This window comes from Ursus americanus, chromosome 30, assembly GCF_024610735.1.
Source record: "Ursus americanus isolate L20-20 chromosome 30, mUrsAme1.1.p, whole genome shotgun sequence".
Classification (NCBI taxonomy): domain Eukaryota; kingdom Metazoa; phylum Chordata; class Mammalia; order Carnivora; family Ursidae; genus Ursus; species Ursus americanus.
The window spans coordinates 19100488-19121059 of NC_142156.1; the positions used below are offsets into that span (position 1 = coordinate 19100488).

General features: G+C 56.6%; 3 protein-coding genes and 1 long non-coding RNA gene across 21 annotated transcripts in view; 2 read left to right on the top strand and 2 right to left on the bottom strand.

Annotated features, from left to right (window-relative positions):
• Nucleotides 1–2652: 2652 nt before the first annotated feature.
• Nucleotides 2653–12957, bottom strand: LOC123779745 (uncharacterized). 2 transcript variants are annotated; one of them, XR_006776278.2, is made up of 3 exons: nt 12648–12957; nt 10396–10444; nt 2653–7439 (listed from the first exon to the last, which is right to left on the bottom strand). It is a non-coding gene; the product is annotated as an uncharacterized LOC123779745 (long non-coding RNA). The 2 variants fall into 2 exon arrangements; XR_015722338.1 differs by lacking the exon at nt 12648–12957 and adding an exon at nt 12454–12577.
• OGFOD2 (2-oxoglutarate and iron dependent oxygenase domain containing 2) lies at nt 7192–11307 on the top strand. Of its 4 annotated transcripts, XM_045778182.2 has the most exons (7): nt 7192–7324; nt 7689–7745; nt 8485–8598; nt 8689–8788; nt 10229–10356; nt 10577–10834; nt 10909–11306. In XM_045778182.2, the coding sequence occupies exons 1-7, from the start codon at nt 7193–7195 to the stop codon at nt 11170–11172; spliced, it is 1053 nt and encodes a 350-aa protein (XP_045634138.1). In that variant the 5' UTR covers nt 7192; the 3' UTR covers nt 11173–11306. The 4 variants fall into 4 exon arrangements, with proteins under 4 accessions (XP_045634138.1, XP_045634149.1, XP_045634158.1 ...); XM_045778193.2 differs by lacking the exons at nt 8485–8598; nt 8689–8788 and having other exon boundaries at nt 7213–7324; nt 7604–7745; nt 10909–11307; XM_045778202.2 differs by lacking the exons at nt 8485–8598; nt 8689–8788 and having other exon boundaries at nt 7255–7324; nt 10909–11307.
• Nucleotides 12958–12967: 10 nt separating the features above from the next.
• ARL6IP4 (ARF like GTPase 6 interacting protein 4) lies at nt 12968–14857 on the top strand. Of its 2 annotated transcripts, none has more exons than XM_045778214.1 (5): nt 12968–13130; nt 13566–13877; nt 13961–14078; nt 14432–14501; nt 14581–14857. In XM_045778214.1, the coding sequence occupies exons 1-5, from the start codon at nt 12968–12970 to the stop codon at nt 14635–14637; spliced, it is 720 nt and encodes a 239-aa protein (XP_045634170.1). In that variant the 3' UTR covers nt 14638–14857. The 2 variants fall into 2 exon arrangements, with proteins under 2 accessions (XP_045634170.1, XP_045634181.1); XM_045778225.1 differs by having other exon boundaries at nt 13590–13877.
• A 627-nt stretch (nt 14858–15484) lies between these two features.
• The window catches only part of PITPNM2 (phosphatidylinositol transfer protein membrane associated 2), a 134060-nt gene continuing 128972 nt past the window's right edge, over nt 15485–20572 (bottom strand). For 11 of the 13 annotated variants that reach the window (XM_045778129.2, XM_045778140.2, XM_045778150.2 and 8 more), the window contains 7 exons: nt 20216–20332; nt 19803–19919; nt 19541–19689; nt 19301–19450; nt 18727–18910; nt 18518–18646; nt 15485–18432 (listed from right to left, as the gene is read on the bottom strand). In XM_045778129.2, the coding sequence (XP_045634085.2) occupies nt 18109–18432; nt 18518–18646; nt 18727–18910; nt 19301–19450; nt 19541–19689; nt 19803–19919; nt 20216–20332 (1170 nt within the window). In that variant the 3' untranslated portion in view covers nt 15485–18108. The remainder of the gene's footprint in view (nt 18433–18517; nt 18647–18726; nt 18911–19300; nt 19451–19540; nt 19690–19802; nt 19920–20215; nt 20333–20572) is intronic. The other 2 variants (XR_006776268.2, XR_006776267.2) reach the window with 2 other exon arrangements.

Sequence of the window (20572 nt, forward strand, 5' to 3'; positions counted from 1 at the left end):
CGGGGCCTCTAGGGGCGGAACCAGAGCTAGCCCTCCCCCACCTGCGGCGAGCCCCGCCCCCTCCCACCTAGCGGGGCCCTCCAGCTCTGTGCTCGCCCCAGGCCCAATCTGAGCCGACGGAAATGGCCTGACCTGGTGGGGGCGCCAGCTCTTTAATGGGTCTTTTCCTCTGGAGGGACAACCTGCCGGCCCATGAGGATGGAGGTTATGATCTTTCTTTCTTTTCCCTCCTTCCTTCCTTCCTTCCTTCCTTCCTTCCTTCCTTCCTTCCTTCCTTCCTTCCTTCTTCCTTCATTTCCTCCCTTCCTCCTTCCTTCCTTTCTCCCTCTTTGTCGTTCTGTCTCTTTCTTCCAACAAACATTTGTGCAGCACCTACTATGTGCCGTGTGCCATTCTAAGCTGTTGAGATGCAACAATGAAGAAACGGAATCCCTGCCCTGCTGGAGGGAGTTAGGCGATATGATAAATAAATCAATTACAATTGTTGGGATGGAATACATTTTAGAGAGACAAATCTAGCAGGATGGTAGGGATTGGGAGAGGGGGGGAAACAGCAACACACACCGAGTGATTGCTAGGTGCTGGGTAGGAATATGGCTGAGTGTGAAAAAAGGAAAACACCCATCCTTTGCAGAGTAGGGGAGACAGGAAATCAACAGGTAAATACATAAGATAATTTCATTTAGTGGTAAGTGCCATAAAGGAATAAAACTGGGTGTGGCCATGGAAAGTGATGCACGGCTACTCTGGGAAGGGCTCTCTGGGAAAGGTGCAAGGTGAGCAGGCTTCTAGGCAAAGGGTGTGGCCTGAACCAAGAGCCTGGAAAGTATAGGTCAAGGCCCAGAGGGGGTGGCAAGTGGGGTAACACATCCCCTCACCTCTTCTCCATCCTTCAGTCAAAGGCTTAAAGCACTCTGAATTTAAAACAGCCTCTGCCACTCACATGGGACAGCCTCCTTCAAGGAGAATGTGGCAAAGTTCAGATTTTTAAAAGCATATATATATATATATATATATTATATATAATTTTATTTTTTTGCCAGTAGGAATTTTTTCTATAGATAAGACTGGTAGAGGGGAGCAAAGATCCCAGTCTGCTACTGTAGTAGCAAAAGTCTGAAAATGTCCAAAATACCCTTCCATGGGGAACTGGCCAAATCATTACAGAGCGGGGCTCAACAGAACACCCTGTGGCAGGGGAAAAAAACAATGTATGTATGCACGTGTCTGTATACAGAAGTTATATAAAGGTATGGAATGACCTCCTAAATGGATTGAGTAAAAACAAGGGACAGAATAAAGTTGGAGTATGTTAATGTTTGTGCAAAAACAAAAGCAAAAATATGATTGTATGTGAGGAAAGTATCGTGGATGGGCTATCCAAAAGTCAGAGTGACTCAGAGCTGGGTCCAGATCCAGGCTCTGTCATTTTTGCTGTGTGGAAACAGCCGACGCAGGATAGAAGGAGAGAAACAATGTCGGAGGACTGACACTGCCCGACTTCAAGACTTACTATAAAGCTACAGTAATCAAGACAGTGTGGTTTTCATGAAAGAATAGGCGCATGGATCAATGGAACAGTACAGAGTGTCCAGAAATAGGCCCCTATAAATATAGCCAACTGATCTTTGACAAAGGAGCAAAGGCAGTACAACAGAACGATCTTTTCAACAAATGGTGTTGGAACAACTGGACATCTACATGGAAAAAAAAAAAAAGCTTAGACTTGGACCTTACACCTTTAACAAAAATTAACTCAAAATGGACCACAGACTTAATGTTAAATGCAAAACTATAAAACTCTTAGAGATAGGAAAAAATCTGGATTTTTCTTGGCTCTGAAGATGATTTTTGGAGTGCAACATCAAAGGCACGATTCACGAAAGAATTGATGAGCTAAACTTCATGACAATTAAAAACTTCTGCTCTGCAAAGATACAGTCAAGAGAATGAGAAGACAAACCACAGACTGCGAGAAAATATTTGCAAAAAATTTATCTGATGAAGGTCTGTTATCCAAAATATATAAAAAACACTTAAAACGCGACAATAAAAAAACCTAAACCACCCAATTTTAAAAAGAGGCCAAAGACCTGAACAGACACCTCACCAGATAAGGTATACAGATGACGAATAAACATATGAAATGACGCTCAACGTCATGTCATTAGGAAATTGCAAATTAAAACAACGTGATACCGGGGCGCCTGGGTGGCACAGCGGTTAAAGCGTCTGCCTTTGGCTCAGGGCGTGATCCCGGCGTTGTGGCATCGAGCCCCACATCAGGCTCCTCTGCTGAGAGCCTGCTTCTTCCTCTCCCACTCCCCCTGCTTGTGTTCCCTCTCTCGCTGGCTGTCTCTATCTCTGTCAAATAAATAAATAAAATCTTAAAAAAAAAAACAACAACGTGATACCATTACCTACCTAATAGAATTGCTAAAATCCAAAACACCGACAACACCAAATGCTGGTGAAGATGTGGAGCAACGGGAACTCTCATTCACTGCTGGTAGAGATGCAAGTAGTACAGTTACTTTTGAAGGGTTTGGTGGTTTCTTATGAAACTAAACATATTCTTACATGATTCAGCAATCACACCCCTAGGTATTTACCCAAGTGAGTAATTGATGTCCACATAAAAGCCTGCAAGTGGATGTTTATAGCAGCTTTATTTATAATTGCCAAAACTTGGAAGCAAGCAAGATGTCCTTCAGTAGGGGGATGGATGGATCAACTGTGGTCCATCCAGACAACATAGTATTATTCAGTTATCAAGCCACTAAAAGACATGGAAGAAACATAAACGCCTGTTACTGAGTAAAGAAGCCAGTCCAAAAAGGCTATATGATGATACCAATTATATGACATCTGGAAAAGACAAAACCATGAAAGCAGTAAAAAGATCAGTGGTTACCAGGGGTTGGGGGGGAGGGATGAATAGGCAGGGCGCAGAGAATTTTGAGGGCAGTGAAACTATTCTGTTTGAGAGCATGACGGTAGGTATGTGTCATTCTACATTGTCAAAAACCACAGAATGTACAACTCCAAGAGTGAACCCTAGTGTAAACCATGGACTTTGGGTAATAATGTTGTGTCCATGTGAAGGATTGGATGGTAACAAATGTACCACTTTGGTGAGGGATGTTGATAGTGGGGGGAGGGGAATGGGGCATATGGTCAATCTCTGTACTTTCCACTCAATTTTGCTGTGAACTTAAAACTATTCTAAACAGTAAAGTCTCAGGGTGCCTGGGTGGCTGAGTCAGTTAAGCGTCTGCCATCAGTTCAGGTCATGATCCCAGGGTCCTGGGATTGAGCCCCACATTGGACTCCTTGCTCAGTGGGGAACCCTGCTTCTCCCTCTGCCTGCTGCTCCCCGTGCCTGTGCTCATTCCATCTCCCTATCAAATAAATAAAATCTTAAAAAAAAGTAAAGTCTATTTTAAAAATGGTTAAGGTGGTAAGTTTTATGTATATTTTACTGCAACAGATAAATCACGGTGTTCCTAGCAACTTCATTCATGACATCTCCAAACTGGAAACAATACAAGTGTCCTTCAGCTGCACAGTGGCTCAGTGGAGGGAGTGGCCACCCAGTGGAGTACCAGGCAGCCACGAAAAAGCATGAGCTGCCACTACCCACGACAACAGCCGTGAATCTCACCAACAGAATGCTGAAAGCAGCAGTATACAAAACAGTACGTAGTATATGATTTTATTTGTATCAAAATCAACAACAGGCAAGACTAATCTTGGCTCTTAGAAGTCAGGGTAGGTCATCAGCCTTGGGAGGTGGGTAGTGGCCAGCGGAGCAGGGAAACGGTGGGGGCTGGAATGTTCTGTTTGGGGATCTGGATGCTGGTTACATGGGTGTGTCTAGTTTGTAAAGATTCACCGACTGTGCACCTGAGATGTGCCCTTTTTTACAGTGTGCTCTATAGAGATTCAAAAGAATGTGTACAGATACATATATAGAAATATACAAATGTGCAACATGCTTTTATAAAGGTACATGTACAGACATACACACTACCCCACACAAATACACTGCAATCAGACAGAAAGATGGGTGCTGTAATTCTGGTCCTGCCACTTACTAGGTTTATGACCCGAGACAAGCCCCTGTACTTCACCGAGCCTCATCTGTAAAGTAGGTTTACTAATACTGCACGCAGGGGAGCTGCCTGGCTGGCTCGGTTGGTGGAGCATGCGACTCTTGGGTCTCGAGGTTGTGAGTGTGAGCCCCACACTGGGTGTAGAGATTAAAAAAAAAAAAAAAAACTTAAAAAAAAAAAAAAACCACACACACACACACACACACACCAAAACCACACCTAGTGCTGGTGAGGGCACATCGATCCAGTACTTACTATTAATATTCTTGCTGCTGTTCCGTTTGGTGATCGAGCCCAGGCTGTGGTGGGGTAGGGGTGGAGACACTGCTTCCAAGGAGAAGGGGGACCACCGGGACAGCCGGTCTAAACTGATAAGCAGAACGTGCTCACCTTGCAAACTGCCGCAAAGGGAGAAATCTAACCGTGTGCACCGGGGGGAGGATGCACGTGCCAGGCCTGCCCCAGGCTTCTCGGGGAGGAAGACAGTTAGGAGGTAAGGCACACAGAACTGGGGAAATGGATCCTTTCCTGGCAGAGCAGGGCCCTTCACTATCGCTGAGCAATCAAGACACCCATGAAAGTTTAAACACCTTCTCACACCACACAGCTCTGGGCTGGGGAGCTGGGTCCTTGAGGGGGAAGAGGCCCCTGAGGGTTATTCTCCCCCTTGGGGACGCCTGGTACCTTCAGGAGGCTTGGGCTGGGTCCCAGGATCCCTGTGGCCCAGTAACCTAGATTTATTGCCTGAAGAGGGGAAGGGGAACCAACGGATGGAACAGACTCCAGTTCCATTCCAGATTCTACTACTTGTAAGCTATGTGACCTTGGGTGGGCCATTCAATCCCTCTGACCTTCATTTTCCACCTCTGTAAAATGGGGATAATTCCTACCTCATGTGGTTTGTTGTAAGGATTAGGCAGCTTCCCTTCACATGTAGAGTAAAATCCGAAATGTTAACAGTGGTCTCCTAAGCCCAGTGATTGGGCCTGAATACCACCCTGGGACTTGCCCTCTTGTATGCCTTGCTGTTCTTCAAGCACTGCAAGCTCATTCTGCTGCAGGGGCTTTGCACTTTTAATTCCCCTGCCTAGAACCCTTTCCGGCCAGATCTTGCTGCAGCGGTTGGAGCTCGACTGAAATGTCACTCTTTGGGAGGCTTTCTCTGGCCATCCAGTCTAAAGCGGCCACCTCCAGGCACTCACCATCCCATCACCTAACTTGTCTTCCCAGCACTTACGAATGAATGAAAATAACTTGATCATGTATTTGTTTCCTTCCTCACTCTTGTCTCTCCACCTTGGCTGAGCTTCAGAAGGGCAGGGAGCTTATCTGTCACTCAAAACACACTTCCACAGACTCAATGCAAACCTCCCACACTCAGGATGGTCTTGGTCCCGCTGGCCAGCCACTGTGAAAAACAATCAGGCTATTGGTGTAGGTTTTGCCCTGAGAGCAGAAGTCTTCTCCCAGCCCCTCAAGGTGCTGGCAGGAGCCCCGGACCCCCAGACACGCTGGTGGAGACAGCTGAAGAGGACGGCCTCTCATGATGGCACAGGATGTGAGGCTCTCCCATCTGCCTCTGGGGCCCTGGGGCTTTGGTAGGAGCAAGAGGCAGGCCTCGGGGCCCAATTGCCACAGAGCTGGGAGGAACCAGGGACTGTTTTGGATGTGTGAGTGTGGGTGATAGGTGCACGAGGGTGTGCATGAGTGTGTTGGGTGTGTGAATGAGCGTGCGGCTGCGTCTGTATGTCAAGTGTTGTGTATGAGTGGGTGTGAGTCAATGGTATCAGCACACTTGTGATGGTGTGTGAATGTGCGTGAGCACGTAAGGGTGTGTTTGAATGTGTATGTGTCTCACTGCGCGTGTGAATGTAAACCTGTGCATCCACCCGGGGCGGGGGGAAAGCATTGAGAATATAAAGGCGAACAAACACAGAAAATCCGAAATCCCTCATAATCCAACCACTCAGAAAACCCCTGTTGTGGTGAACTCGGGGGCAGGTCGCTGTCCCTCTCTGAGCCTCCGTTTCCCCATCTGTAACGTGGGTGACGTAATAGTACCTCGCTCAAAGGTTTGCTGTATGGAGGAACGGGGTGTATCCGGGCTAAGAGCTGGAGTCTTGAGGCCCCAGTCTTCCTCCCCACCCCCATCTTCGCACCACGCTGAGCCAGGGACGGAACTCTAGGGCAAGGAATGCGACTTCATCCCCTGCTCCGAGCCTCAGTTCTCCCATCTTAGCAACAGAGTTGCCGTCCAAGGTCCTCCCGGGGCTTTGCAGACCTGGGCCTGCGGGGTGCATGGCGGACCAAGGTGCGGGTCTCCGAGGCAAGGGACGTAGGAGCTACGACGGGTCTCCCTGCGGTAGGGGGTGCACGCTCTAAAAGAAACATACTCATCTCACACTGCGGATGTGCAGAACTTGGACCGCGCCGTGCGGGGTGTGGCCGCCAATAGATCACACCCCGTCCTCCGCCCACACCCGAATCCTTCAGCCCAGCCACCGGAAGTCAGCCGGACCGAGCGTTCCCGCGTGGACACTGCCCGGGGCACTCAGCGGCGAATCCCCAGACCGCGGCGGAGGCTCGAGGACTGCCGGACGGGGACCCGGGAAGAATGCTAAACCCATGCTCAGACACACAGAACTGGCCAGTTGATAGTTGGGAGATCGGACCCCAGAGCTCCTCTGTCCTCCTGGCGTTGGCTGCCTCTTCAAAAGCTCCGAGCAGAAAAGGGAGGCGGTGTTTAAGCAAAAGGCCTTAGGGGTTATAAGTCCCAACTTGTCAAGCTGTGACTCAGTCTGCCTATCTGTAAAGTGGGGCGATTAGTCCCCGTCTCGTGGATGGGGAGGCTGTGAGGCGGAACGAAAAGACCACGCGCTCTCAGCCTAGGCCGTCCGCCCCACCCCAGCCCGGGAGCATCTTTGTCCACTGCAGACCGTTTTCTGGACCGGAGTCTGCGTTTTCTTCTGCACTTGGGAACTTAGAACGGACCCTTGCCGCTGGTTCCATACCGGCCCCTGGGGGCGCGCCGGAAGTGCTCCTACGGAAGCCTGCGAGGCGGCGCGGGCCTCTTCACCATGGCGACTGCTGGGGCCCCGCGGCGCTTCTGCCGCTGCGCCTGCTTCTGCTCGGAGAACTTGTACGTGGCGCGCTACGGCATCCACTTGCGCTTCCGGGGCGAGCAGCAGCTGCGCCGGGACTATGGGCCGGTGAGTGGCCTCCCTGGCTCTGCGGAGAAATGGGCGGGCAGGCCGTTCGCTTGGCCTCGGTGCTCCGATCTGACAGCAAGAAGGACATGATTTCTGGGTGCCTCGGTTTTGTCACCTTAAATGGGGATAGTAGCATCTCCTTAGTGAGAGCGTCGTAAGGGATGAATGAATAAACGTAAATGTAAAGTGCTGCCTGGTTCGGGGACGCTCGCAGCGCGGTTACTAACAGCAGCTGGTTAGCGTGCTTATCGAATTTCATCCTCACAATGACCCTGTCAGGTCGGGGCTCTGTCTCCATCTCAACGAGGGGAAACTGAGGCCCAGAGATGTTAAGTGACTTGCTCACTGGACTTTCTGCTCTCAGATCCTGCGCAGCCGAGGGTGTGTCAGCCCCAAGGACTTCCAGCAGCTGTTAGGAGAGGTAACACTCCCCACCCTCCACTGCCCCCTCCACACCCAGCCTAGCCCTTCGTCTTTAGATTGGTGCCAGCAGTTTGAGGAGTCCGCCCAGCCTTAGGCCTCCCCTTTCCCTCTTCCTGTGCTCCCCCCCCCCCCCGGCCAACTGTAGCACCTGGGGCCTGGCACCAAAAAAGAGAAAGTGGAAAACACCAAGTTGTCTGCCTCACTCCCTCTTGAGACACTTCCCAAGGTTTCACAGCAGGTGGAGTTGAGATCCCACCCAGGGCGGACAGGCTCTGGCCTCTTTATTTCTTCACCCACCCCCCTCTGGCTGGTGCCAGGGCTGCTGGCATCTTCTATCTCCCTCCTCACCTGGGGGTGAGGAAGGGGAAGCTTCCTAGGTGAGCCCTCTGCAGCTTCTGGAAAACAAGACTTGGCTGGGATTACATTTTCGTTCCTCAGTGGCCCGGCTGGTTGAGCATGTCGAGGGGTTCCCATCCCAGCCAGGCTGTGAATGGTGCAACCCAGAGTGGGACGGGCCCCTTCCAGAAGGAGAGGCCTTCAGCTAATAGCTTGGCACCTGCAGTTTATCCTGATAGAATCAGATGTGTAGGGAGACTTGGCTTTCAACCCAGGCCCTGCTCTGGCCTTCCTGAGCCTGTTTCCTCCTCTGTGCCATGATCTGGGGGCTGTGGGAAGCCCCGTCTTGGTAACCAGGCCCTGTGCCACCCAGCTCGGTAACCAGGCCCTGTGCCACCCAGCTCGAGCAGGAGGTGGAGCGACGGCGGCGGCTGGGGCAGGAGTCGGCTGCCAGGAAAGCCCTCATTTCGAGCTCCTACCACCCAGCGCGGCCTGACGTCTACAACACGCTGCAGGTACCCGGCAGGGGCAGGTTACTGGAAGGAGGTGGAGGCATTCAGGCCTGGGGGCTCTCTGCCCCACAGCTGGTGTGTTCTGCCCCCCAGGATGAGGCTCTGGCCCCCGAGTTTCTGGCCGCAGCTCAGTACAGCACATCGCCGGGTGCAGACCTTGAAGGCCTTCTCCAGCGGCTGGAGACGGTGTCTGGTGAGGTCTTGGCCCCATCACCTAGTAGGACTAGAACTAGAGGGTGGAAGACTGGGGTCCCTCCACCATGTCTGCCTCCAAAATCCAAACCAGCAGGAGCCAGAAGGGCTGGTGGGACTGATCTGCCAGGAGCAGGGCATCTGTATTCACTTATTCACTTGCCCAGCACACACTCACTCAACCCCTGTGTCAGGTGTGAGCCAGCTGGCACACTCAAATGGGGGAGACTGAAGAACTTAACAAAGGGACAACTAAGACAGGTGGGCGTGATGGTGAAGGACCCACCCCAAACCCCCCAGCCCAGGGCTAACAGCAGGGTGGGGAGCAGAGAGTTCCTATCCCTTGACCTGAAGAAGTGGGCAAGAGTGTAGTTTCTTGAACCTGCCACGACCTGGAGTTGTGGGAGAGGGGCTGAGCCACAAAGCCACACCAAGCTCAGAAGTGCCCCATCGCTCCTGCCTTTGGATCTCCTGCTGGGATCTCCCAGTGGCTAAACCCACAAGAAGTACCAGCCCTTCCAAATTCCTTAAGCCCCTTGCCTCAGTGTCATCATCTGTGAAATGGGAGCACTAGTAATACCCATCTCCTAAAGTGTGATGAAGTGAGGTAATGTGCCGAGCGGCCTGGGTACACAGTGCTCAGGAAAGGTCTCCTTATCTCACGGTTACTGTACTCCTAGGTCTAGGGGTACCAAGGGGAGACAGGTGTATGGTGTTGCCCCCTTTATGGAGCCGGTGCTCTCTTGTGAGGCACAGGGTGGAATGTGGATGAAACCGTCCCTCCTAGCCTGGAGAGACCCTTCTTTATTGCCACCCACTCCCCAGCAGTGGAGACTGTGTGAAGGTTGTCTGGGTGGGGCTGGGCTGTGAGTTGGCTGAACATGTGGGGGCTGCACGAACCCTGCACCCCAGGGTGTTGGTGCATCTGCCAAGAAGTGTCTGTGTGTCCGTTCTGGCCTGGCTTCTCCCTAACAGGGCCCGGCAAGAAGGAGCAGCCCCCCCCAGCCTTCCCGTGTGGGGAACAGAGGCTCCAAGAGGCACTTCAGTTGGGGTGCAAATGTTGGTGGCTCATGGGGGGCCATGCAGAAAAGCCCGAGGCTGGCTCTGTGATCCCCGCATGGTTCCCTCACTGGCCTGTTGGGTGCCTTCCCATCTCTGGGCCTCATCAGAACTCACATCCGAGTCTAGACCTGTGGGCACCTGTAGAAGCAGGATGAGAGGCTCCAGGGACAAATGAGGGGGCCCAGGAAAGGCTTCCCTGCTGCCCACACAGTATGTCCTTAGTGGTCACAGCAGCCCTGAGGTGAGTACCCGTGCTATCCCTATTGTACAGGTGAGGGAACTGAGGCCGAGGGAAGTGACAAGGCATGCCCAGGCTCACACTCACAAGGAGGCAGACCCCCACTGGAGCTCCCAGCCAACACTGTCCCTCCCTTTGCAGGGGAAAAGCGTATCTACCGGCTGCCGGTGTTCACAGTGCCGTTCTGCCAGGCCTTGCTGGAGGAGCTGGAGCACTTCGAGCAGTCAGACATGCCCAAGGGAAGACCCAACACCATGAACAATTATGGGGTGGGTGAGGCAGGGCCATCGGGGTCTGGGGGTACGTACTGTGGTGCTGGAGAACTGCTGGGTCCTGTTGGGGTCTTAGTCTTCCCGTCTGTAAAATGAGGTCATGGTAGGATTATTATGAAGCTGGTATCTGCAAATAACACTTGGTAAGAGACTCCCTCAGGTACCCAGGGTGAGGCCCTGTTAGTTTCCCTGCTGACCCCCGGGGTCCCCCTCCCAGGTGCTGCTGCACGAGCTAGGCCTGGATGAGCCGCTGGTGACACCCCTGCGGGAGCGCTTCCTGCAGCCACTGATGGCCCTGCTGTACCCAGACTGTGGTGGGGGCTGGCTCGACAGCCACCGTGCCTTCGTGGTCAAATACGCGCCGGACCAGGACCGTGAGCTAGGCTGCCACTATGATAACGCTGAGCTTACCCTCAACGTGGCCCTTGGCAAGGCCTTCACGGGGGGCGCCCTGTACTTTGGGGGCCTCTTCCAGGTGAGTGTGTGTGACCCACGTTGCAGGGCCTGGGGCAGCCAGGGGTGCCCAGGCCTGAGCCTCCCTTTCTGCAGGCACCTTCAGCCCTGGCCAGGCCCCTGGAGGTGCAGCACGTGGTGGGCCAGGGCATCCTGCACCGGGGCGGCCAGCTGCACGGGGCCCGGCCCCTGGACACGGGTGAGCGCTGGAACCTGGTCGTCTGGCTCCGGGCCTCCGCTGTGCGCAACCGCCTGTGCCCCATGTGCTGCCGCAAACCCGACCTGGTGGACGACGAGGGCTTCGGCGACGGCTTCACCCGCGAGGAGCCCACCACGGTGGATGTGTGCGCACTGACTTGAGCCAGGCTGGGCCCGTCGGGGGGGGGGGTGTAGCATGGCAGGCGAGGGCTCTGCCTCCCTGGGGTGGGTGGGACAGGAATAAACTCCCTGCAGCCCGCAGGCACTTCTTGGTTCAGAAGGACACACAAGCTTCTGCGTCATTCTTTCAGCAGACAGGCTGGCTTGGGTCAGGTTTGTTAGAGCCAGAGCCTGAGACGGGGATTCTGGGGCAATACCTTCAGGGGAAGGGTGTGAGGGAAGCACAGGGCGGGAAGGAGCTGGGCCAAGGTGTGGTTTCAAAGAGCCTCCAGCCTCAACCCAATCCCGAGGAGCCGTCTGGAGCGTGAATCTAGCCCTCTGCCCCCTACGTCAATTGGCTACAGGGTGTGGCTGGGTTGGGTGGGGAGGTGGCAGTAACTGCCCAGACATCCAGCTCCAGGGCAGGGTGGCTCCCAGTGGCCAAGGGAACCTTCCAGAGAAGAGTACCGGTGTGAATTAGCAGCGGACACCACAGCTGGGGTGGAGCCCGTCTGTCTATAAAGGGGATTCAGGTGAGCCACCAACAGCAACTTCTAGTGGGGTTAAAAGCAGGGACTCTGGAGCCAGACTCTGGGTTCAAATTCTGATTCTGCCGCTTCCAGTGGTGGGACTGTGGGGCAGCCACGTGACCTCTTTATGCCTTGGTTTCCTCCCCTGGAAAGAACCTATCTCCTAAAGCTGTTTTGAGAATCAAATTAGTTAACGTTCGTAAAGTGCTTTACAGCAGCCCTCTGTGTTTGCTGTCATTATTACTGAAAAACTGGCAAGTGGGCAGCCCCAAATTGGGTGAGGAGTGCAGCTGTGTCGGGTTTGGGTTGTACATTTGCAAACCAGGGGTTTCCGTATTGAAATCTTGAGTTCTGGCTTCCCTGGGGGCGGGGGGGGGGGGAATCTGGAACACCAGGCCCGGTTCCACACTGGAGAGATCAGCAGCAGATCCTCGGCTGCCCACTCCGGGCACAGGCCTGCGGGGCACTCCCTCACAGGGGTCCCGCCCTGGCCCTATCACTAGGTGGGGACGCGGCGATGACCAGGGGTCTCACAGGCTGCTGGGGTCGGCAGGCAACTCAGGGAGGAATGGCGGTCGGAGACGAAGGCAGGGCCGCGGCAGAGGCCGGGGAGCATGAATTGCCTCGCACCCCCCAGCTTCCCTCTTTGGGAGATCGCCGAGCCAGTCTCCGTTTCTTGGGCTGCCCTGGAAACGGAACCCGGGGCTTCAGGACTAAAGGCAGCAGCGCCTCGCTTCCCAGCCGGACAACCTACCGGAGCACTGCCCCGGCCGGAAGTCCCCTCGCTGCCGCTTCCTCACGCGAAGGCGTGGTGCGGTCCGACGGTCCCGACAGATGGGCGGTTGAGGAGGGGACGGAGCAGCTGCGGGGACCTTCCCTAGGGCGGCGAGGCCGCGGAGGGCACGGGGGTGGAGGGTAGGAGCGCGCGGGCAGGGATTCGGGACCCACCTGGTAACTGAGGACCGCGGCACCGCCCAAGGCGCCGGAGCGCCCAGGCGTGGAGCGGCCGTGCGCAGGCGTGGAGCGGCTGGGCGGGGGCGGGCCCTTAAAGGGGCCGAGGCTCCGGGAGTCGGCGCAGGGTCTGGGGTCCCCGGGGTCGGGGAGGATCGTGCGGTGGCCGCAGACTCCCTCATCCCTGCCCCAGGTGGTGATGGGCACTGGGACCCCGAGAGCCAGGCCCCGAGAAGAGCCGCCCTCGGAGCCCAGTCTGGGGTCGGCTCTGTGAGCCCCAGTTTGAGCGTGTCTCCCCGTCTCCAGCCTGTGGCGCTATGGCTCACGTCAGCTCTCGCAAGCGCTCCAAGAGCCGAAGCCGGTCCCGGGGCCGAGGGTCGGAAAAGAGAAGGAAGAAGAGCAGTAAGGACGCTCCGAGGAGCTGCTCGGCTTCTAGATCCCAAGACCACAAGGCCGGCAACACCTCCTCCGGGGCGGAGGGTGAGGATCGGAGGGAATGGAAAAGGGGTGTGGGAACTTTACCGAGGAAGCTGCAGGCAGCTGGGCGGGCTTCCCGGGGTGGCTGTGGGGGAAATCACAGTGAGCAATAGAAGAGTGCAGAGCGCAGGACCTGGATGTCTGGATTGAAAGACACTCAGATTCCAGAGGCTGGGCCAGCGCATTGTGTATGAATTGAAGGGAGCACGTAACGATGCTTTCTGTGCAGCTGGAGCTGAGATCTGGGGGCTGGCTGCCCTGCTCCTGGTCAGATAGTGACTGGGTGAGGCCCGGAAAGTGCCTTTACAGACTGCTGATCCCCGGTCTGGAAGGCTCTGCCTGGAGGGTCTCACCCCTCCCCCTCCATAGTCTCTCTAAGCCTGCCACAGGCCAGAGCAAGGGGATAAAGGTATACTTCTTCCCCTCCTGGCCTTCCAGCCTCACCTTCTCCCTGCATCACAGAGAGAAGCAAGCACAAGGCCCGGAGGAGACCACGATCCAGCTCCTCCTCCTCTTCTTCCAGTTCTTCTAGCTCTTCTTCCTCTTCGTCCTCCTCCTCTTCCTCCAGTGGTGGCCGGAAGAAGCGGGGGAAGCACAAGGACAAGAAGAGGAAGAAGAAGAAGAAGAAAAGGAAGAAGAAACTGAAGAAGAAAACTAAGGAGAAGGCAAAGCTGCAGCAGGGTGAGGCTCTGCCGGGACCCTCGCTGGACCAGTGGCACAGATCGGCTGAGGAGGAAGAGGATGGCCCAGGTACTCTGCCGCCCAGCAGGCAGGAGGGGAAGGGTCCCCTCCTCGAGACCCAAACGCCAACTCCCTGCCATCTCCCCTTGCAGTCCTGACGGATGAACAGAAGTCCCGCATCCAGGCCATGAAGCCCATGACCAAGGAGGAGTGGGATGCTCGGCAGAGCATCATCCGCAAGGTGGTGGACCCAGAGACAGGACGCACCAGGTGGGGGGTCTTGGCAAAGCTCAGCCCCACATGCTCTATACGCTCAGGAGGAGGGCTGATGCCTGAGACCAGAGAAAAGTCGTGACTCATTTACGGGACCTGTTAGGCTCTTCTTTATTGCCCAGAGCAAGCAGTCACAGGGGTGGAAGGGCCTTGAGCAGTGTCTTCAAAGAGACAATTGGCCGGTCTGGAGGCAGAGCCTACCCAGCTGCCTTTATCACTGTCCCAAGGGTGGGAGAGAGGGAGGAGTGGGGGCGCCTAGGTTCTGCCTGCTCAAGGGAGTGGGGACCTGAGGCCTGGCATCTCTTTGCTTGGGCATTAGAGGTTCAGCCTCCTCTCCCCTCCTACCCCAGGCTCATTAAGGGAGATGGCGAGGTCTTAGAGGAAATCGTGACGAAGGAACGGCACAGAGAGATCAACAAGGTTGGTGTCACCCCTTTCCCCGGGGTCCACGCCCAGTTCTGTTTCTGATGTGTCCCCTTCTGTGCACTTTCTTCTCTAGCAAGCCACCCGAGGGGATGGCCTGGCCTTCCAGATGCGAGCCGGGCTGCTACCCTGAGGGCGCTGCTGGCTAAGTGTTGGTGGCATGGCCTGGAGGCTGGCTTCGGGGTGGGCAGCAGGAAGCCCAGTGGGTGTTTGCCTTTCCTCCTGTGGACTGGCCTTTGGCCCAGCCTCCTCTCAGATGCAGGGGGTGGAGGACAGGGTCACTGGCCTCATCGGCTCCCCCATCTCCTGAAAGAGCATAACTTCCCTAATATTAAATGTTCCCTGGTTGGAAACTTTGTTATGTTGTTTTTTTGTGCTGAAGGGAGAGAGGGTTGCTGCCCAGCTTCCAGAGGTAAAACAAGGGCTCCAGGAGTTTTGGGGGAAAGGCGGGGTGTACCCTGGTGGTTGTGAGCACAGGCCACACTGGCCACCTTTGCCTTGCTCATCCCCAGATCAGCCCGCCCAGACCAGACCCTGACCCTCACCCGCAGCTGCATCCCAAACCCAGACTGGGCTCTTAAGCCTGATCCCCTCACACTTGGAGGGAGACTGCTGTCTGTGCCCTTTATCCTGCAGATGACAGCTGTTCAGAGTGCTGGTGCTGGGGCAGGTGGCCGGGGTGGGAGGCCTGCTTCAGATTACTAGCTGTGCTCTCGGTAAAGCAGAGAGGCTTTCAACATCCACCTCACTGGGTTGCTGTGAGGATGAACGGAGTTCGTGTCTGGGAAGGGGCTGGAAGGAGGCCCAGGGCAGGGTAAGGCTTGTATATCTGTATTATGGCGAGTGTAGTGGGCATTGTTTATTGGGAAAGACAGCCTCTCACCGCCACAGCTTTAGCTGCAGGACAGGCTGTGCCCGTCCTAGGCCCCCATCCCCAGCTGGTGTTCTGTGGTTGCTGGTGCAGTAAAGAGACCCAGAAGGAAGCCTTCCTGCTTCTTTAATTGGTGTAACAGACAATGACACTGTATACAGAGCACACTCAGGCCCGAAGGTGCAGGGGTAGCAAGGGCGGATGGGGTGAGTCAGGACACTGCTCACACATGGCCCAGACAGAGAGACAGGAGGGGGCCGAGACGTGAAGACTGCGACGAGACGTGAAGACTGCGACGGGGCAGGTGGGTGGGCAGCTCAGACCGAGCTGGGAAAGTTGGGGGTGGGGTCTCTGCTGAATCCCTCTTTAGAAATCAAAGAGAAGGCAGGTGGTTGGATATGGGGTGGTAGGCTGAGGCTCAGTCTTGGGGTTGGGGTTGGGAGTGGGACTAAGGCTTCTACTCTAACAGGCCTGGGGTGGGGGTGGCAGTCAGCAAGGCCTGCCTCACCCTTTGGTTACGACTGGTCAGGCCTGAGCCCTGCAGCTCAGCACCCAACGCTGTAAACATTTTTGGTATTTTTAAAGGACTCTGCCCTCCCTCTCTTAGTTTCTGAAAAACTGGTGCTTCCTTAAGAAGAGAATGTGCCAAAAGGAATCTTAAGGGAGAGCAGGAAGCAGACCTGGATATAGAAGAGAGACGTCAACGGGGAGGGTGGGCTGCCCATCTCACCATCTATGGCTAAGGGCCGCTGGGAGAGGCCCAGGGGACTATTGCTGTGGTCCTTGGCATGGCTGGCAGCTGGGCAGGTGGGCGGGGAGTGCGGAGCTTGGGGGAGCCGCCCGCTGGGAGAGGCCGAGCCCACTGCCCACACGGCCTCCCCGGGCCAGGAGGCCTCCCAGCCTTTATTGCAGGCGGGCCCGAGACTCTTCAGGTGCTTCTCCGGATGGCTGGTCGCCGAGGCGGTAGGCGAGATGGGGTGACGTGGGACCGACAGAGGAGGAGGCACTGGCCACAGGGGCCCCTCGCCGGGCCGAGCGGTTTCCCGCTGGGGAGCGGAGGGGGATCAGGTATTGCACTTCCATTGCAACACTTATATTAAAACTTGGTCCATAAAATAATCGTTGCTTTATACATAACGCCTGAAACAAAAACAAAAAGCTACATCTTAAATATGAACAAACCCTGAAGGTCCTATCCCTCCAGAAATTTTTCTCTGCACAAAATAAATAGCTTTCACTCTGTATAGACCCACTTTGCGGAACATTTACACGAACCTTTGGCTGTACATATCTACACACGGGAGAATGTTAACATCAATCTGTGTGCCTCCCCATCCCAGCCCATGAGGCCCTGAGGCCCGTATCCAGGTTGGCAGCAGCTTCTCAGAGTCGGAACCTGGCCAGGCAGCTCCCCCGCCTTTCGGAGAAGGTGGAGGAGCAGCAGAAGGGCCACCCGGAGCCGAGCGCCACAGCTGAGATCGTGGTTGGTTCTGGGGAGGGAGGGCTGATGTCGGACCCAGCGTGCAGGACAGCGTGGTCCTTACCAGGTGGGGAATGGCGTCGTGGCTGCCTGCCCTTAAGCTAACGAAGCAAGTTGTGGCTTCTTAGATTCGGCATCAAAACGGAATTGGCATTAAAAAAACCTAAGTGTGTGCCCCACTCACCCCAGAGTAGAAATTCAGTGGAATTAATGGGGGTCAGGTGAGGCAGGGACCCCATGCCCCTCTGCGTGGGCAGGGGGGCAGGGCCCCGGGACCCAGAACCAGGCTGGACTCCGTCACAGTGCTGGGTGTTTTCATGTGGAGGGGCTGCGCTTGGTACTGAAAGAGTTAAGAAAAGGAAGCAGCCAAGGATTGCTCATTTAAAAAAACCTCATAGAAATCAGATTGGAGAAGTAGAAAGGTGTAGAAACGCAGGAGAGCCGAGGCACGTGGCCTTGACTGATGGCAGGCGAGGAGTGGAAGAAGAGGGTGGGCCCGGGCAGGCCCAGGAGCCCGAGGCGTGGCTCCTCGGGAGCCGGCTCTGGGCCTCACCAGCCTCGCCGCCGAACTGGGTTCCAGGTGGGGCAAGTGGACAGGTAGGCAGGGGTCCGGGGCTGTCACAGCGCTGGCGGGCCAGGCGGAGCTGCAGAAATTAAGATATGGCCTTTCTCTCCTTGCACGAGGGTTTGCCGCCCTGGAGCCTTCTGTGTGGCAATAGGTCCCAGATCAGCGAATGTTGGCTTTTCATGCATGTCTGTAGCCACAGGAGATGGTAATGGATCTCCGCTCTCAAAAATCAGTGCAAAACCAGTGAGGTTGAACAGTTGAGTAACTCGAGTTAACAAGAAGCAGGCTGTCCCCCGTTGGAGCTGCTACCAAGTGGAAGGGGACCTGGGGGTCAGGGTGAGCTAGTGGATGGGAGGTGGCGGGCTGGGCCCAGGCCCAGGCCTGGCATCGGGATGTTGGGAGGTCAATGCAGGGCAAATGTCTAGGAGTGCCTTCTGGGCCAGTCCACGTGGGGAGTTCTGGTCCCTCTGTCATCCTGGGACAGGTCTTCCTGCAAGCTGGAACCCCTCAGACCCTAGGACACGAGGCAGGGCTGGGAGGGCTGTGTGGCACGGCCTATGTCCTCCGCCAGGCCCTGGGACAAGCTTGTCTCCAGCCGACATCGTGTGCCCAGGCCAGGCCTCCTGGCGGGGCTGGCCGCCCTGGCCTAGCACCATGGAGTCCACGGCGCCCCACTCACGGTGTCCTACTTGGGGCCCGTGGCTGCCCCTGGCTCAGGCCGGCCGGCCATGGTGCGGCCCCAGCAGCCTGCTGCTACGCTCATGCTGCGTTGTCCCCGCTGTTCGCCATCCACCTGGCTCTGTGTCCGATCATGCCGGTGGCCGGGCCCGCTGGGCTGGGCGGAGATGGTGCGGAGCAGGTGGTTCCGGGAGCGCAGGAAGTCGCCCTGGCCCGGCAGGCCGAAGCTGCCTTTTCGCAGCGCCATGCGGGTGGCCGCGTTGCGGGCCGGCCGCGCCCGGTGGTTGTACTTGAGCTGGGCCAGGTGAGCCGCGTAGCCGTCCGTGATGAACTGCAGGGGAGGGCAGGGAGGGGAGGGCTGTCATGGGCCGGCTCTCGGGCCCGCCCGCCCGCCCCGCTGCGACTCGCCTGCTCACCTGGCACTGCTGCTGCAGCTTCTTGGTGGGCCGGCCCACGATGTAGATCTGCATGGGGGACAGGCTGATGGAGCTGTAGACCGCCACGTCCTTGGTGGAGCCGTAGGCCGCGTGCACGCGCAGGTGCAGCTGTGGGTGAGACTGGCGTGGGCACGGGCACGGTCCTCCCGCCCCCGCCCCTCCCCTGGTCCCTCGCACCTGGGACCCACCTCGGAGATGAGCAGCTTCAGGAAGTTGGCCTTGTGCCGCAGCGGGTCGTGCACCAGGCCATCGCAGAAGGACACCACGCCGTGGGGGAAGTTGTGCTGGGCCAGCCACGCCACCACCCGCTGCTTCTGCATGTCAGGCCGGCCCGTCACATAGATGATGAGGTAGCCCAGGTCCTGCCAGTGCCTGGGCGTGGGGAGGGGAGGCCTGGGTGTCCCACAGTTGCCCCAGCCTCCCTCCTGGACCACCCTGTCTCCTTGCCCAGCCACTTTCTCCTTGGGCCGGTGGAGAGTGTGTCTGTGATCGGGCTCAGAAGAAATAGCAGCAACTGTGAGGACAGTCAGCCAGCCCGCCCGGTCCCCAAGGGTGCCTTCCGCGGCAGGTGTAACTGGTTTTGCTGCGAGCCCCACTGCTCACGTGAGGAACTGAGGCGTCCACATCAAGATGTCATGCTGCTAGTTAGTGGCAGTGCTGACTCGGTGAGCCCCTGCCAAGTGTCCCAAAGCCCTCCCCAGCTTGGCCTCCAGGAGCTTCCTGCCCCTGAGCCTGCCCACCGTGCCCTTCGGGGTCACTCACCGCACCACGTCCACGGCCCCGGCCCGCACTTTGGGGTCGCTGCCCATGATGGACACGCTGGCAGCAAAGGAGCCATCGATACTGAAGACTACGAACTCCGTGCCCTTGGGCAGCACGGTGATGTAGCTGTCCGCAAACGTGTGGTCTCCCCTGGGAGAGGGAGCACGTCAGAACCCGCCAGACCTTCTTCCTGCCCCGGAGGTGGCCGGCCCGGCCTGCTCGCTCCCCAGAGGCTCTCACCTGACCACCATCTTGATGGGGTAGACGCCCACACCCAGGCGGTGGGTCTCGGGGATGGTGTAGGAGACCCGCCCGCTGCTGCTGGTCACCAGCGTGTCCAGGTACAGCCATTCGCCTGAGGGTGGCTGCGTCATGATGTGCACGTCCACCTGGGAGCCAGGCGAGCCGGTCAGGAGGGGCTGGGTGCCTGGCCTCCCCAGCCTCCACTCCCCAGCCAGCGGGAGGCCAGGCAGGGGCTCCTGCAACCTCTCCAGGTCCTCACCTTCTCCCCGGTCAGAGTGACCATGTCCAGGGGCCCGTACATGAACCGGCCCGTCAGAACCTGCGGGCCATCCTCGTTGGCGACTGCGTCATTGATCCGGTGGTTGGCGGTCACGTTCTGGGAACAGGAGGAGTGAGGCTGGGTCAGGCTAGGGGACGGAAGGATGGCTAGGATCTCCTGGGCCTGGTGCGTGAGCACGGGGCTTAAAGCCAGATGGCCCAAGTTCAAGTCCAGCTCAGCCCCTTGACCTACATGGCCTTGGTGCACCTCCCCATCTATAAATGGGGAGTAGCTCCAACCTCACAGACTGAGGATTAAGAAAGATAGCACGTGTCTCTGTGACTCGGTCTCCTCGTCTATAACAGGGTGTCTTGTGAGGATTCAGCAGGACAACAGATGTGGGGCCCCCTCACCCGCAGCTTCACATGGGTCCTCTTGCGCTGCCACTTCTCTCTTGGCTTTGAGGGGGTGAACACCGAAACCTCCTTGCCGTCCAGCTCCAAGATGCTTGAATTGTCATGCCTCATGACCTGGGAGGAGGAGAAGCAGGCCATGGGGCAATCTCAAGCCTGTGGCTGCCTGTTCTAGGAGGGGGAGGCCAGTGGCCCTAGAAGCCAGAAACGGGAGCCTGCGAGGGGTCGGGGGACACTCTTCAACCCACTACAGTCCACCCTCTGGTCCCCCAAAGTCACGTCTCATGAATGTGCACATACATTCACCCCATCCCAACATCTGCGAGGGTTCCTCCATCCTGCTTGCTCTGTGGGCTC

Coding starts and splice junctions, on each gene's coding strand:
- OGFOD2 (XM_045778182.2), top strand. CDS start 7,193: ATGGCGACTGCTGGGGCCCCGCGGCGCTTCTGCCGCTGCGCCTGCTTC. Junction 7,746..8,484: donor TCCAGCAGCTGTTAGGAGAG/GTAACACTCCCC, acceptor TGTGCCACCCAG/CTCGAGCAGGAGGTGGAGCG. Junction 8,599..8,688: donor ACGTCTACAACACGCTGCAG/GTACCCGGCAGG, acceptor TCTGCCCCCCAG/GATGAGGCTCTGGCCCCCGA.
- ARL6IP4 (XM_045778214.1), top strand. CDS start 12,968: ATGGCTCACGTCAGCTCTCGCAAGCGCTCCAAGAGCCGAAGCCGGTCC. Junction 14,079..14,431: donor CCAGAGACAGGACGCACCAG/GTGGGGGGTCTT, acceptor CTCCTACCCCAG/GCTCATTAAGGGAGATGGCG. Junction 14,502..14,580: donor GGCACAGAGAGATCAACAAG/GTTGGTGTCACC, acceptor TTTCTTCTCTAG/CAAGCCACCCGAGGGGATGG.